This window comes from Myiozetetes cayanensis, unplaced genomic scaffold (assembly GCF_022539395.1).
Source record: "Myiozetetes cayanensis isolate MyiCay16 unplaced genomic scaffold, myiCay2020 scf1, whole genome shotgun sequence".
In the NCBI taxonomy this organism is placed as follows: domain Eukaryota; kingdom Metazoa; phylum Chordata; class Aves; order Passeriformes; family Tyrannidae; genus Myiozetetes; species Myiozetetes cayanensis.
Genome location: NW_026086604.1, coordinates 126,212,517 through 126,228,135, shown reverse-complemented (window position 1 = coordinate 126,228,135; position 15,619 = coordinate 126,212,517). Strand labels below are relative to the sequence as shown.

Sequence of the window (15,619 nt, the reverse complement as noted above, 5' to 3'; positions counted from 1 at the left end):
ACTACTTTTAGCCATTAACACTGTAACAAAATTAACTTGTCATTGCTCTTGCAAGATACCTTCTATTTTATAATAGAAATAAAGCTAAATTATTGAACATAATCTCATGACCTTAAATACGTGTAAGTCTCTGAACACTGACAAGCCTATTAAAAATAAACACTAACAAAAGCAGTTTTGTGCTTCACTTTAAAAACTGGGAGCTCTGGCCTGCCAAGTTGGAAAGCATGCAAAAGAAGAAGACCAATAGGTCCTGTTTCCACCTCTAGGAGATTTCATGCCAGGAACCAAAAAGCAACTGGCCCTTGTCTCAGATGATTACTCTGCCAATAACGTTATACACCACAAGGACAAGCTGAAAAATGCTAGATTAGAGAGATGGATATCAATCACTTTCTGAACTTTCTCTATTCTTTCACATATTAGTGTAGCAGCTAAATAAAAAGACAGCCTGAACACCAGAAGAGACTCTCCAAAGACACATTAGAAACATGCAGTCCCCTGTCACTGCACAGTGTGGATTACAGAAACAATCCTTGCCCATGGCAGAAAGCAGCAATTAGAAGCTTCAATACTACACCACAAAACTCCCACAAAATCATGCCAAGTTATGAAATCCCAACTTGTCAACAAGTTCACATAGGCTATAGTTTTACATTTTGTTCTTCCTGACACCAGCTTCTGTTTGTGAGGGATATCCAAATCACAAGGTATGGATTATGCTCTCAATCTTCTTACTACAAAACGGATTTGAAGCCATGTAATTTGGAAAATGACATTTTTGCAGGCATCAAACCAAGGGAAGAAATCTGAGAAATGCTTAACATTTCAGTTGAACATTACCTGAAGCCACTGCTTTCTTGATGCCATCAATGTTACCAACATAACCTTTTATAGAATTCTTTTACAAGGGTAACAATCACCACACTAACTCATTTGCAAGGTTTAAGGTGCCAAGCTGCCAGATACATGAAACTGGTTGAGCAGAAAAGAGAGCACAGAAACTACAGCAGAAGTTCTCAGTTATCCCTAAGAAGTCTGCATTCTCTAGTCATACTTTATTTATCTCACATTTTACTCTCTGCAACCACTGATATGAGTCATGCCTGAAGTCTTCTGGTTTCTAAAAGTGCCACAACTATACACTTTTAGTCCACAGCTAATTATTCTAAAGTTTCTCTAAGGATACTTTAAAGGGAGGGTTCAAAAAATGCATTCATATGGATGAAGAGACAGCTTGCCTGGGCAAGTACCAAAAGCAAAAGCTAAGATTTCATTTAAGTAGGGGGAGGAAGATGGAGGGGTAGTTAATCTTGCCTATTGGCAAAGTCAGCCTTTCAAATGCAAACCATGTGCAACCAACTTCACTGCTGTCTTCTCAAGTCTGCAGTGACTCCCTAAATACCTTAGGTGCTCCTCCTCCCTCTTGAAGGAAAAAAACAGCAGCAAAAAAACCTTTAACAGAGTCATGGCAAAATAAAGCAGGGTAACTTTTTCTAGGATCTCTTCCTACACCATCTAAACTTATTTTAGATTGTAATTTGGATGTGTTTGTGACAGATACATAAAGTAAACAGAGACAGAGAGACTCATGGAAGGAAAGAAAATCAGGAATTGGGGAGCCAGCCAACAAACATGAAAGGTTCCATGAATTAAAAATACACAGTAGACAGAAGATGGTTTGCGCCGCTAAATGGTAGGTGCAGTTGAAAACACTGTTTCTACTCTTGATACTTAAAAGATACTGTATTCCTTTATGTATCTGCAGGGGGGAAGAGAAAAACAAAACAAAACTCCACCACCCTTCAGGGACTAGACTTTTTGAAAGAATGGTTTTGTATTTTATAAATGAACAAAGAAAAATAGAGAAATAAAAATAAACCAATCAACTACAAAAAAACAAACAAACAAAAAAACAAAACAAAAACCCAAACCAAGCAAACAAAAAAGAACCCAAACAAAAAACCCCACCTAAAAAACAAAAACAAAGCCACAAAAAAACCACTTACCCATCTTTTGTCTGATCCACCACACCTGCAAGGAGCTGTACAGTGCTTGCATTAGGCAAACCATCTCCAATTATCTTCAGGTATCGTGTGACAAAGTCATGAGGAGACATGAAGAATTCTCCATTCTTCTCCACACTTGCATACTGTTAAATAAATAGAGTATTTAGTGCCTCCATACATCCTTCTCCAGGCATTTATTACCACCACCCATGGTTTCCAGTCAGCAGGAGGCCCATGTTACAGCAGATGACAGTTGTGCTCAAAAGAACCTACAACCTAGACCCAAACAAGGTCTAGAAAAAGAGGGAAATACTCAGGCAGCTGAAGACTTGGCTTCCTAGCCAAAGAATCACAAATATATGATTATTTGATTATCACATCAACAATTTCTCCCTGGAAGACAAGAAATGCTCCAGTACTGAATACTTTTTTGGAAGTAGAACAAGAAGCACACACACATTTTCAAGCATTGTATGCGGCATCTCAGGCCCACTGAAACTCTGACATCAATAGGATAGTCTGGTATATCTTATTTATCTGAAATTACTCCTTTGTGTAGTCAGTCTACTCCAGGATGAGAAGACAGGATTACAGCCGCAAAATGCCAGTGGAGCAAATGATCCCACAGGAGCGTCCACCTGGGGGTGCTGTTTTGAAGAACTCCACATCACCACCTCCAGCCACAGCTGGTCCCTAAGGAAAGGAGAATCTACAGATACTCCTCTGTGGTTGCAGTGCTGAAAGGAAGCCAAAGAATAGAATTTACAGAGAAATGTAAAGAAAAGAACAGTTCAGCACACTAAGAAAAAAGAAAAGAGGTCTAACACTTACCAAACACCGCTGGCATAAATTACTCCCGCTTTACACCACAGTTACTGGCATACTACTCCAGAAAACAGCTATTGACAGACCCAAGCATATTTACTCCAAAGGGAAAAGCTTCATTAACATGTTACAAATAAAAGTAATACTAACACTTTTGAAGATAATATCTAAATAAATAAAATTCCCTTGGTTACCACCCCTACACTGATTCCTAGCTCATCCCCCAAATTTTAAAGGCCTCATTTTCTGCAGAAGGTTACATTTGAAAACAACCCTAAAAATGTATTTCTAGTAAAGAAAAAGGATAAGGACAATAATTAACAGGAAAAAAATGAAGAGGTATTTGCAGAACCATGTGTTAGCTTTAAAGGAAACAGGTCTGTCTTGGGATAACAAATGTGCACTGAGAACAGGAAAGAAACTGCTAATTTCTCTCTTTTTTTTTTTTTTTTTTTTTTTTTTTTAAGGCAAGGTAGGATGATAAACCATTGTTGCAGCTCCCCACAGAGCATTATCCACAGTAAAGTAATAAATAAATTAGATGCCTATTGCTATTTTGTAGTGTACTTCAAAGACATGTTTTCTTTCACATTACTATGGCTCTGCTAAGGGACGAAAACTGCCAGTTTTCATCTCTTACCGGTGCCTGCAGCATACCGTTATACCTGCTGTAGGCATATAACTCTCAGAGGGATGCCAAAGTGTAACAGTAAGTAGATTATTTTCTTCTAGTGCTATATAAATACCATTTTCAGGTACAACAATACCTTCAAGAAACAAGGCTTCAGAGAATCAAGCCCAAACAAAACGTTAACTTGCTTTGGCATCTATATATTGGTTAGCACTTAAGGATTCCTGTTTCAATAGACACTGTAACGCAAGCCTTCTAGTTTCTACACTGCAAGGAATTTTGAATTGTATACTTTTAAAAGAACTAAAAGATCAATTGATTTCAATATAATCATTTGCAGAAAGACAGAATCCTTCAGAATTCCAGCCTTAGAAACTTTTAACACAGCTGCTATTGAGAAACAAATCAAATAAGTCAGACAGCCCATGCTTCTATATTTCATTTTTTTCATCCAGGCTAACCCCCTGCTAGGGCACTCAATAACAGAAAAGAGCACAAGGTTTCAGGTCCCCCTGTTTCTTACCATTGTGATTTACTCGAGTGTATTTGAAATCCAATCACGTACTCTATACTACCTATAGAAAATGACCTTGAAAAATGTCAGCTTGATCACTTTGACTAAAATCTAATCTCTTAGGGGTTATGGTAGAAGACTGAGAAAAAGTAGAGGTACTCCTGGAAATTATCATAACAAAAAGAAAAAAAAAACATCAACTCTATTGAGTTTGGAAGAGAAACATTTAAAAATTGGTTCTTTACAATTTTATTTTTCCTCACTTTGGCAATTACACCCACAGAGAATTTTATATTACTATTGTATACAATAGCACTTAATGGCTTTTTGGTAAGTTATTTACATACATTTTAGATAGTGAAGTAATAACAAGTTCAATCCCATTTAAAGTAAGATTTGCAAACATTTTATCGGGGGTTTGATATATTAAATATGCTGAAAGTTGACTGCAATCAACTGTATTTAAACTGATTGTTTCATACTTATTTCCACACTGTGGGTATCACTCCTTCATGGCGATCACATTTTTTAATTCTTAATTGAAGTAGAAGTAATGGTTGTCAAGTTATCTTGTAAGTGAAGATCCCACTATCTGCAGAAGCAACTATATTGGCCTTACCACTTAAAATCATCTGAAGCAGCTTAATTAAAACACTCTGGCCATCGTTTATCTGTAGAGCATGAAACAACATACTACATTCACTCATCCTTTTTCATTCCCACTAGCAAGTGACACAACAATTCTGTATTACACTGAACAAAATATTTAGCTCATATTTCATTACTCCACATTATTGAGACCCCTTCTTTTCAGTGAAAGCGGAAGCAGAAAAGGAAGAAAAAGAAGCCAGAGGTGGTATTTAGCATGCTCAAGTAAGATCCATTCAATCCACCAAAATAGTGAGGTGCTACAACCTTCAGAAATGCCCACAGGCAGGTAGGAAACCATTTTCACACTATTCTCAGCAAACCAACTACCCAACCTCCCCCTGCTCCAAATAAGCATCACCTCATACTGCAGAAGGGACCAGGCTTCTCTCTAGTGTGCTTATTTCTTCCCTCAATGCTACCATCTTCTCAGGTCAGTGGTCTACTCCCTGAGTGCCTTTTCTGCTGCCCTGCTCCTGCTCTTTAAGCATACATCTCTGTAAATCACATAACCCACTCTTTTTCAAGAGTCTTTTTGCTCTCCTGACAGACAGAAGATTCCAGGACTTAATAAGTTAAATCATAGCTTTCTCAACTAAAAATCTGATTTCAGAGCTATAAATACTGACAGTATATGATAAAACTATAAATACTGGCAATATACATTTTGACACCTACACATATTGTTAAAAATAGCTCAGAAGGGACAATGGAAAACATAGCAAGAAGTACATGGAGAGTGGGGCATGATACCAGAGAGAGCGAAGGTGGAGGAGAAGAACTTGGAAATGTATGAGCTCTCTTAGGCACTCAACACCTTCATAAAAATAATTCAGATACAACAGCTCTCTTCAGTACTGTGGCACCTACATCGTATATATTATTCAGAACCACCTATTTCTGTAGTCTTTTTTTCATACTAGAATACCAAGCTAATACAGACACTGTACTAATAAATCTTAGGAAGGCTAGGAATAGAATTCAAACTGGCCTTGAACACTTCCAGGGATGGGGCATCCACAACTTCTCTGGGCAACCTGTTCCAGGTATCATGACCCTCACAGTAAGAGTTTCTTCCTAACATCTAATCTAAACCTACTCTCTTTGTGTTTAAAGCTATTCCCCCTTGTCCTCTCACTACACGTCCTTGTAAAATGGCCCTCTCTACATTACTTGCATGTGCCCTTCAGGTACTGGAAGGGCGCAGTGAGATCTCCCTGGAGTCTCCTCCAGGCTGAACGATCGGTCTGTCTTCATAGGAGAGCTGCTTCAACCCTCTGAGCATCTTTGTGACCCTGCTCTGGACTCACATCAACAGGTTCATATCCTTCCTATGTTGAAGGCCCCAGAGCTGAATGCAGTGCTCCAGGTGGGGTCTCACAGGAATGGAGTAAAGTTGGATAATCACCTCCCAATTTCCAGCAAAATACTAAAGCACACTTCCCTCAAGTACACAAGCAAGTATATGAGTAATTTCTTCACTTGCATACTTGTACAACAGGCCAACACAGAAAGAATTTTAGTTATGTAATAAATATGGCCAGCACTTCACAAGGTGATCTTCCCAATACTTCTACAGATTAGAGAAGCAGAGATAAGCCTAAAGAAAGAAAGGAAACAAGGACGGAAGAAGAAAGTTTACCAAATGGTCTAACAGCAAGGTGTCTCCACGAACATTTTGCCATGTGTAGGAACAATACTGAAACTCCCACCACATTCTCTGAACAATGAGGGTTTTTTCTAAGATAGCAATACTTCTTCTGAGTCAATACAATAATCACTCAGGAGTGTATGTGGCTTCTTGGTGAGTATTGTTCAATTCTGATAATGGTATTTAAGTCTAACGTGGTAATAATACAGTGAATGATTAACGGTTGAAAAAAAAAATCAAGAATTGTATGCTGCAATAATGGAGCAAAAGATACAAAAAATTTAAGCAGAAAGAGTAAAATATTTACTTTACACATACCTTCAAAAATATTGTTTTCAACTCAGCTGGATCAGCTCTCTTGGTTAGAGCCACCTACAAGTAAATACAATTACATTAATATGCATAATTTATATAAAAGATGTCAAAGTGTCATTTAAAAAGAACTCAAAAAACAGAATAAGTGAGAAAAATAAACGTTCACCTTACATAAATTAGGTACTGCTTTAGCTGGCCACATTTATTTTACTCATTTCACACTTATATAAAGATATTCAAGATTTTTGTTCTGCTTTCCTTATGCAGTCCTGCAATCCTTAAACAAGCACACATTAATAAGTCATAAAGACATTCAAGGATCAAATCTTTACAACATACCTCTCTGCTGGGATTCAGCATTACACCATCTTTACCATATAGATTTTTACACTTCCAGAACCTTTCACCTAAGGATTTCAGAGTACCATACACAGCCCACAACTAATAAATGGCAAGAATAAAATACTCTTATAAACTTTTCCAAGAAAGCAGCTTCGTAAATGACTGAATTTCAATGTTTCAATGTAATTATTCGGTTTATTACTTCCAACATTTTAAATCCACAGTGTAGATTTTTCTGATGAGGTGAATTCAGAAAACAGAGTATCTGGACTTTCTGCAGATCAGAAAACTAGCCAGTTCCAACTAAAATCTAAGTTACATTTCCACCACAAACCCAAAGTAATTAGACTTTTTTTTCCCAAAACTCTGAATCAAAAAATATTCAACTCACTATGGAGTAAGTCCATCAGTATTATCATGGTTGACGTACCATACAATCCATTTGCTGCTTTTGGTAGTAAGTGGATTCATCCCCTCAGTCTGTCCCTGCTATAGAGCTTCCCTTTCCTTCTTCAGGATACTTTGATAAAATCTTGCTTGCCAACATAATAACCATCATCGGATAAGTCAATACAGAACATCAATCTATTTCTAATAAAAAATAAATTACTTTGTAAGCAGACCTGGATTTTCAAAAAACTTGGGAAAACATCTCTGTAATGGGGAACAAACAGCCAAAGGGCAAGACATAAGATCTTACCCTCACCTAAGAATTAGACATCAGAAACATTATCAGTAAAACACTATCTCCTTTCCTGACTCTGACTTAAGAGAAATGTAGACCGTAAAGGTAAATGTGACCGCAAGTGCATATTTAGTGTCAGTCTGTACAACAGCATTACATCCTCACATGTATATTTAATAAAGAATCTTTATAAGCTTTTCCTCACCCTAAATGGCTCATTTAAAAACTAAAGAAAAAGACAACAAAAAAGTCCCAAAAAAACCAAAACCCAGAGTATTTTTTAAAAAATGTGTGATTAAAATTTCTTATAAAATTTTAGAGGGTTTTTTTAAAAGGGAAAAACCACACCTGAAGTTACGCTAGGACTCAACTGACAAAGTCCACAGCTGGAGTCCCAATTCTGTGCTTGCACAGAAGTCTGCGTGAAAGCACTTGCAAAAAAATCAAAGTGTAATTGTGAAGCTGGGAATATAAAAATGTGTATTTTCTAAAGTGCAAGCTGTCCTAGATATAATCACTGTAAGCAAAGATTTTATTTAACTCCATTTGTAAAAATCTGTTAGTCTAGAGCAATTGGGAATTTTGTGGAAAGAAAAAATAAACATCTCTATACTGCTTGAGTCCAGAATCTTGCCGTAGTGTAGGCAAACAAATGACACTTCAAACACTTATGGCCATTAAATATAAATCAGTATCACACTTCATCTGCCTTAAAGTTCAAATTTTATACTATCACAGAAATCTAAGCCTAAAGAAGCCAACAGTGAAAAAAACAAAGGAAAAAGTACATGCTGATAGCCGACCTTATACTCATTTTCCTTTGAAATTAACAATCTTGAGAAGCTTGGGAGATGTGCTCGCATCTGGCAGCCCAGCTACCATTTTTCAGCCCCCTTTTGATTACTGGGGAATTTGGGTGGTGTTTTTTTATGGTTAGTTTCTTCAAACCATAAGCTGAAGTTGGTTGGGTCAATGAATACACAGAAGCACTGCAGACTGGTAGTCCAAGCAGTGGCTGTAGACCATGGCTTTCCTCCATTTCCCACAGTCTACTTCCACATTCTTCTATTTCCCAGCAAATAGGAGAGGAAAGGCATGGTTAACACCGTATTAATTGGTACGTCAATGTGTCATCCACCAACATCCATTTTGAAAGGTGTATCTGACCCCAGTTAAGGAAAAGAGCCTCTATTAAGTTACATTAGAGCTTCAGGAGGACTGATGCTAATGCAGCCATACCAGTGCTAAGAGAAGTATTTAATTCAGCTTTTCATCTATACCCAGCTATGGGCAAGACTGAAGCTGCACACACAGACACAAAAACTGATCCTGATGACAGTTGTTACTAGCAGATTCCCACTTTGGAAAAGGTCAAAATATCACTTTCCATACCATTCTGTAAATTGTTCCCAGTTATGTCAGCAGTTGAAGGTGGGCTAAGTAACTTGACGCCAACAAGACTGCAAGTCGACTGGTAGCATGCCTGATGAAAAGTGATCCACAGACAAAAGCTGCTTCTCTTCCAGTCAACTCAGGTGATATTTACTGACTCTCACATAACTTGACTTAGGTAATGTGTTTTGTTACTGGAAAGACTTCTATATTTTACTTCATCTTCTCTCCACAAAGACAAAACCAGCTATGAAGTGGCAGGCCTAACATCTCTCTAGTTGCATGAAGAGGCATTTGATAAAGCAGATCTGAGGGAAATAATGTTTGTTACTGCTCTGTACAAGAAAATTCTGTGTAATAGACACTAACCCTTAAAACAGCAACTTTATTAAGTGAGGTTCGCTGAAGAAAGCTCTTCAACAAGCAACATCTATCATTAAAAAAAAACCCTAGGAGACAACAGGGAGTACAGAAACTAAAGTGCAGGATTATAACCAAGTTAGAACATTCTACAGGAAAGACTGGGATAATGTACAGAAAATGTCAGTGGGGATTTTTATTCCTAAGGTAGACACCTGAAAGTCTTTACCAACATACTATGTGTACGTGTATGGTATAATGTGTATGAAGAACCAGACAAAATAGGCAATATAAGAATTGAACTTAAAAATGCTGAATCCCTCCCATTTGCAGTAACATTCAGCAAAGGGAGACAGGGTTCACAGAGAAAGAGAAAGCTCTGTAAGAGACAGTAACACACAGACTGATTTGCATGCTGGAACTCTTCATAACCTTAGACTTCCTTGCACCTTGATCTTAATTTTCTCCAGCAGACCTCCTTTCTCCTCATTGACTTAGGCTCATTTTACACAGACATGCATTTTCAGTCTCACTTCCATACTCAAAAACAAATGCGGTCTTCCCAGAAAAATATAATCGCACAACAACACAAGAAAACAGAATCCACTGAGAATCAAAGAAAACTATACTACATTTCCAGTCAACTGTATTAATATATTTGTTATTCATACGGCAGAAGAAACAGGTTGTCAAAGAGTATATGATATCAAAAGACACAAAGGACTCATAAAATAGCAAGTGTGTGTTCCACCCAGTAAGGAACAACAACATGGATGGGCAAGAGAGGAAAAGGGCAGTAGGAAAACCAGCATTAATGGCAATATAGCATTAACCTGATGGCAAAAATATAACATTCAACCTTCTCACCATTACAGCAAAGATGACTTTAGTAGCCACAATTTGGAGAGAGTCAAAAGGTGACTGGGATCCAGGAATACTTGTAATACCTACAATATTACAGAAAGTTTATTGGGACAACAGCAAGTCCTAACAAAAGATAAAGAGATCAACATCTCTTATATTTTTCCTTTCCCTTGGTTTAATCTGAATAGAATTCAAGTTGAAGGAGAAAGTTAATGGAGGTAAATATGTCCCACTCTAACTCATTATCTTTAAAACCTCTTGACACCAAGCAGGTAAGATGCTGGAGAGCAGTCCTTCTCCAAGCAGGGAGCCAGAGCTGTGGCAGCGCTGCCTTGCTGGTGGACAGTGGTGAGCTCAGTCTGTTCAGTTCTAGAGAACATCATCTATAGGCACATACAGAGAGATTTTTGATGAAAAGCCCAACAAGTAATCACAAGCTCTAGTAGCCTGTGTTGAAATTAAGATTATTTTTCTGAAGTTCATCCATTCTTAAACACAACTAAAGAACACAATGTATTTCACACCACTAAAAGACCACAAGTCAAGATTGAAACCTCATGTCTTTTAGAAGTATTCTTTAGTTTCATCACAAGTTATTGAGTCCACCTGCAAGATTCAAAAGCATGTGGCACAGTTCATGTAAGAGGTCACATTAGATCATCATAATGTTTCATTCTGGCTACAAGTATATATACATACAAGTATATATACATACTCTTCATATGTGCAACTCCAAAGGAGATCACACCAGGGTTTGACCTTACCTTTTTGTTTAAATGCATGACTAGAATACTGGAAACTGCAGTTACTGGCCAAGTTTGAACTCAGATCAGAAACCTACTAATACTGTTTAAGAATTATGCTAAAACAACACTCCAGTTTTTAATTCAGTACTACCTTGCTTGCTTAGATGAAAATCACCTTTCTTCCGTACTTGCACTAATACTACCACAAACATACATAATCATTTTTCTAACCTAACAAGTCTCCTTGGTCACTTTTTATCATCACACCCACATCCTAGGTTACAAGTGTTCTGCATCAACGTCTGTCCAGGGCACTGTCTCCTGTTTCAGCTGCCTCAGTAAGCATTTTTTGTTAGTCCAACATGCATATTCTTCTCTCAGCAAAAGGACTGCCATTTCTTCTACAGTAAAAGGACTTGACTGTGATCTGCAATGGAAAGAGAACTATGCAGAACATGGCATTACAGAGAAAGTTTGAAGCAAGATGTGGGCCAGCTCACCAAGCAGAGAAGCAGAGAACCAGACAACTACAAGGAGAGCTGGCACTGAATACGGATCAAATACTTTCTTGCTGGAGTTCCCAAATAGTAAACTGAGTATTTGTCCCAAGCAAATATAGTCGGCATTTGGCATAACTACCCAAAGGCTTAGAGTAAGAAGGACTGTAAGAGAAGCTGATAACTACCAAGTGGTACATTCAGTCTGATCAGTCTGAGCACAGTAAGCCCTGAGACAAAAACATTTATTTTCTAAAAACAGTTCTGATCCTCATACGTTACAGCTACACTTTGCAAAACTGTAACCCTACACTAAGTAGCATTCCTTTGTCTAATAACATCTAGTGAAGCTAAGAAAAATGAATGCTATTAAGAATAACCAATAGTCTTTTCAGATCCTACAGGCTGATTCAGTATGAAGAGATACAGAATAAACACTATTGAAACTAGACAGTTGTGCTGACTCTACCCCACACACTGGTGAAACAAAACAAAATTTGCTAGCTCACAGAGACAGCAAATCTCAAACAAAACTATTTAAATCCATCACACTCTGTCACAATTATAAATCTTTGGCAATTCCCAGTTCAGCTTCTCCACCACAGTAACTGGAACCTTCACTTCCCCCAAGTGCATCAAAGTTAACAAGCCTCCTTATTGTGCAATTACCTTCCAGCTTTGATCCTACTGTCCAAGTCCCAGAGCAAATACAGCTGGCTTGTTCATAAGATGGTTTTCACACAAGGAGATTCCCAATGAACCATAGTATTTTTGCAAACAAACAGATTGGAGACCAACACATAGTTACCAATTACATACAGACAGGAAAATCCTCTTCCTGTTTGTCCAATCCTTCCAAGTAGGTACCAAAACCAAGGCGGGAGTAGTACATATCTTAACAAAAACTGTTACAAGAATTTCCAAGAATAGCTAATTGATGCTACGTAAAAATACATTTAGACTGTGTACTTCTAAACTTTTTCTATTTAAAGACTTGGAAAACAATAGGACAATAAAACTGCCCTGATAATAAGGTAAAAATAGCTAGGCACTGTCATTACTCAGCAAAATTGTTTAGCTAAAGGAAAAAGCCAATAGTGGGGCCAATACTATCGACTCCAAACTTCAAGTACATATCAGAAAACGCAGTTAGGAACAAACTGAACTATTAGTTTGTAGTCAGTCTCCAGACTTGGACAAGGATACAATTCCTACCACAAAAATTGATGCACCACACTACAGCAAGAAACTGAACACAAAAACAAAAACTTTATTAAAACCAGAAATTTCATTTTTCTTGTTGCTATGAGAAAAAGATCAGCTCTCAAATCACTTTACTAATCCATCACGAAGTGCTACCATGGTCTGATTGCATCAGTCCATCTTCTTTTTCAAAGTAATATTCCCTATTGTCTCATAATTCCTCTACAACACATTTTTACTCAGATGGTCTTCAGGATGGTGATCCAAAGATATACAGGCAAGGTATGTTGCGATGTTCATTATGCTGTGTTAACAATGTATCTCAGTGTTATCCCAGTATATGTCAGCAAATTAGAGCTCACGGCTCACTTGAAGAAATGTGGTAGGTATACATAAGATATATTAGGGGTCCTTCAATAAAAAGTTTATTTACAAACAACCTACTGAGAATGGTCAAATTACACTTTCATCCAGTCATGGGTATTTTTCAAAAATACCTGTCCCTCCTGCTCACCATAGATGGATGAGATGATAGACGCTAACACGGTTACTTTGCTCTCCATTTTGCTTCCTTACACCTTTCAGAAATGGAGACATTATGAATTTGATAAACATATTTGGTGGCTACCTCAGCCCGGGTTATAGACTCTCCCTTCTGATTCTCCCAGGGCATGTTTTGTTGCAACCAATGCGCTGACCATAAACTCAAGACATCAACCACCTCATGCTCATCTTCTGAAAGCAGTCATCCCAGCTCCAGCAATTTGTATTCCAGAGCTTAACTTCAGGCTTACAGCTAGCAGGAAAACATTCATCTCACCCAAAGAAGCAAAGGATAGGAAAATTGTCCAGTGTAACAGCAGAATTGAAAGTAGTTCTTGAAAAAAGCAGATAGTTAGATACCTATTATAACTCAAACATTGTAAGGAAGAAGTGGCAGACTATTAGGGCAGAATGAATTTTATCTGGCACTCAATGTTATTAGCAAAAAATAGGTCTTTGGACCAGGATTAAGCAATGGGTAAGTGACAATTAAGACGAAAGGCTGTTTAACACCATCGTTCTCACAAGGTGGCACCTTCAGGAAGCATCATCTTACAGCTATGCAGAGGACCTGTGAGTTCTAGGAGAGTTACCTCTGAATGCAATACACAAGGTAATAACTCCAAGGTCCCCATGCCCATGTTGTTCAAGGTTTCCAAGAGCAATAATCACTCCTGGTTTTACCTGGCTTTGAGCTTCACACCCCAACAATCACCCAAACGCTCAGTCTGCCCCTGGCAAGGCACAAAGCAGCTTTAACATCCTAAATGGTCAGGAGCTTCCACCAAGAGGAGTCACAATCAAAAGATATAACACAACATTAGTATTATGCTGCACTTCCAGGAGACTTCTTGAGAGTCCTGCATTGAGCCTGACACCATTCAGTACACACAGCAACCTAAAATAAATGTCCCATGCTTTATCTGACACCTTCATAAACTGCAGTACCAAGACAGCAAACAATGGTGAGAATAGACATCTTGAACAGTATTACAAAAGATTTCTCCATGATTTTCTCTCCCAGATGTCAACACAAGGTCCCAGTGACTGAGCAGGATCATTTGCAGCAATAAAAAAAACCTGCTGCCTTTTGAAGAAAACAAACTAGGAGCAGTGCCATACAGGGCTATTGTAGGAGAATCATCTGCTTTTATGTAACTACTACTTCTATGATAAGGAAAAAAATGTATATGGAAGTGCAATCAGTCCCTATAAATATGTGGAAGGCATAGGCACTGTCTGAAGTTGTTGCTAGAGCAACTTGTTATTTGTGACTTCATGCTTGTGAATCAGCAAGTAAAACAAATATGCTGGAGAAAAGTTCCTATATGTTACATATCTTGACTAATACCTGCACGACAGGAATTATGTAGGAATAACTGACAGATAAATGTGTTTTGTTTTGGTGCTGTGTTTTCTTCTTTGAACACAAAAGTTCACTTTTCAAGATGCTATTTTTAATCAATACCATCTATTCAACTCTATTTAAAATGCTACACCTCAGCAGCTCAGAGAACTGGGAAGGGTGTGGGAGTGGGCATGAATCCTTATGTGAGCATGGATCCAATCTACTATCTTGAAAAGAACAAAAGACAACTGCACAAAGGAAACAGGACCATATGCAAAAAGTAAACTTATTGAAGGCTATAAATGGTGAGACCCAAAGAAAAGCTGCAGACAGGAATCCTTCCTCACAGCTAACAAAAATAACAGGAGCATTCCAACACATACTTTGAAAAATGATAACACAGTGCTACTTGAAACAAAAAAAAAATGGTTTTTTTTTCTTCTTTTTTCTCTACAGCCCTAACCATAATGGCATATTGTGTCATGGGAAGTATGGCCATGGTCTGTGAAAGCCGAGTTAGAGTTACTATCTACCTTTCCCAGATAAACACAGTCAACCTCTGAGTATGGAAAACCTGACCTTTCACATTACAAAACATCTCTCTCCCTTAAAGACTTTTACCTGTCATCTTAAAATACATATGCCAAAACATGTGTTTGCAAACATGCTCTCTTTTGCCTGTAAGCAAGGGTATCACTGTTCAACTCCCATTATATGGGTTTAAGTTTAAAATTATTACATCATCTCCCTGTAGACAGGGAGTACAAAGTAAAGGCAGTTTAACATTTTATTTCACAATTCTTACCTTTAGTATTAACGACAAACAAATGCCTGGTGTTTAAATATTAGCAGATTACCCAGTTGCCACAGGACACTACGGTTGCATGACCTTCATTCTTGCTGAAGATCTGAACAGAAAAGTGAAGCTATCAAAGAGGGTACTTGGAAATAATGGGTAGTTTCATATTGGAATATAAAATATCCAATGAAGATCTATATTATTTATGTAAGGCAGTCACTGTAATACCAATTCATCTACAAATGAC

General features: G+C 37.7%; 1 protein-coding gene across 7 annotated transcripts in view; it reads right to left on the bottom strand.

The window, feature by feature from the left end:
• Positions 1 to 15,619, bottom strand: part of SLC25A13 (solute carrier family 25 member 13) — a 101,773-nt gene that overhangs the window by 71,132 nt on the left and 15,022 nt on the right. For 5 of the 7 annotated variants that reach the window (XM_050327229.1, XM_050327207.1, XM_050327198.1 and 2 more), the window contains 2 exons: positions 6,597 to 6,650; positions 2,010 to 2,152 (listed from right to left, as the gene is read on the bottom strand). In XM_050327229.1, coding sequence (XP_050183186.1) covers positions 2,010 to 2,152; positions 6,597 to 6,650 — 197 coding nt within the window. Of the gene's footprint in view, positions 1 to 2,009; positions 2,153 to 6,596; positions 6,651 to 7,365; positions 10,186 to 10,239; positions 10,258 to 15,619 lie in introns of those variants that run through there. The other 2 variants (XM_050327241.1, XM_050327234.1) reach the window with 2 other exon arrangements.